This window comes from Egretta garzetta, unplaced genomic scaffold, assembly GCF_000687185.1.
Source record: "Egretta garzetta isolate BGI_Z169 unplaced genomic scaffold, ASM68718v1 scaffold245, whole genome shotgun sequence".
Lineage (NCBI taxonomy): Eukaryota > Metazoa > Chordata > Aves > Pelecaniformes > Ardeidae > Egretta > Egretta garzetta.
In genome coordinates, this window is record NW_009259721.1 from 854374 (window position 1) to 855045 (window position 672).

At 65.0% G+C, this 672-nt stretch overlaps 1 protein-coding gene across 1 annotated transcript in view; it reads left to right on the forward strand.

Moving 5' to 3' along the window:
- RHOC (ras homolog family member C) overlaps positions 1-672 on the forward strand; it is a 13456-nt gene that overhangs the window by 11321 nt on the left and 1463 nt on the right. The window contains exons 2-3 of the mRNA XM_009639395.2: positions 31-188; positions 453-573. Coding sequence (XP_009637690.2) covers positions 31-188; positions 453-573 — 279 coding nt within the window. The remainder of the gene's footprint in view (positions 1-30; positions 189-452; positions 574-672) is intronic.

Genomic DNA, 672 nt, shown 5'->3' on the forward strand with positions numbered 1-672 from the left:
TGCCCCTCTCCCCTGCTCTCGCCCCCGCAGCTATGGCGGCCATCAGGAAGAAGCTGGTGATCGTGGGAGACGGTGCCTGCGGAAAGACGTGTCTGCTGATCGTGTTCAGCAAGGACCAGTTCCCCGAGGTCTACGTACCGACTGTCTTCGAGAACTACATTGCTGACATAGAGGTAGACGGGAAGCAGGTAAGGACCGTCGCGGGGTGCCGGAGCCGTTCCCGTCCCCTCGCCCCCACGGTCCCGCACTGGCCGTGCCACCGTCCGGCGCTGCTGCCTGGGTTGGTCCGTGCAGCACTTGGGGGGGCCCTGCAGCTCCTGCATTTCTGGGTCACCCTGAACCTGCCCCAGTTTGAGGAAGACCACAGCTATAACTGAGGAAGATAAACTCGCTCGCTCCCGGCCTGCCGAGCCATCTGCGAGCTGCTGAGCCGCGTCCCTCTCCCCTCCCAGGTGGAGCTGGCCCTGTGGGACACGGCGGGACAGGAGGACTACGACAGGCTGCGGCCCCTCTCCTACCCGGACACAGATGTTATCCTCATGTGCTTTTCTATCGACAGCCCGGATAGCCTCGGTAGGGACCGGGGAGCGAGGGGGGGCCTGGGGGTTTTGCAGGACTGGTGGCTGCTGCTAAACCCCCTGGGGTCTGGGAAGCCCCCGTGCCCCCCCTCCG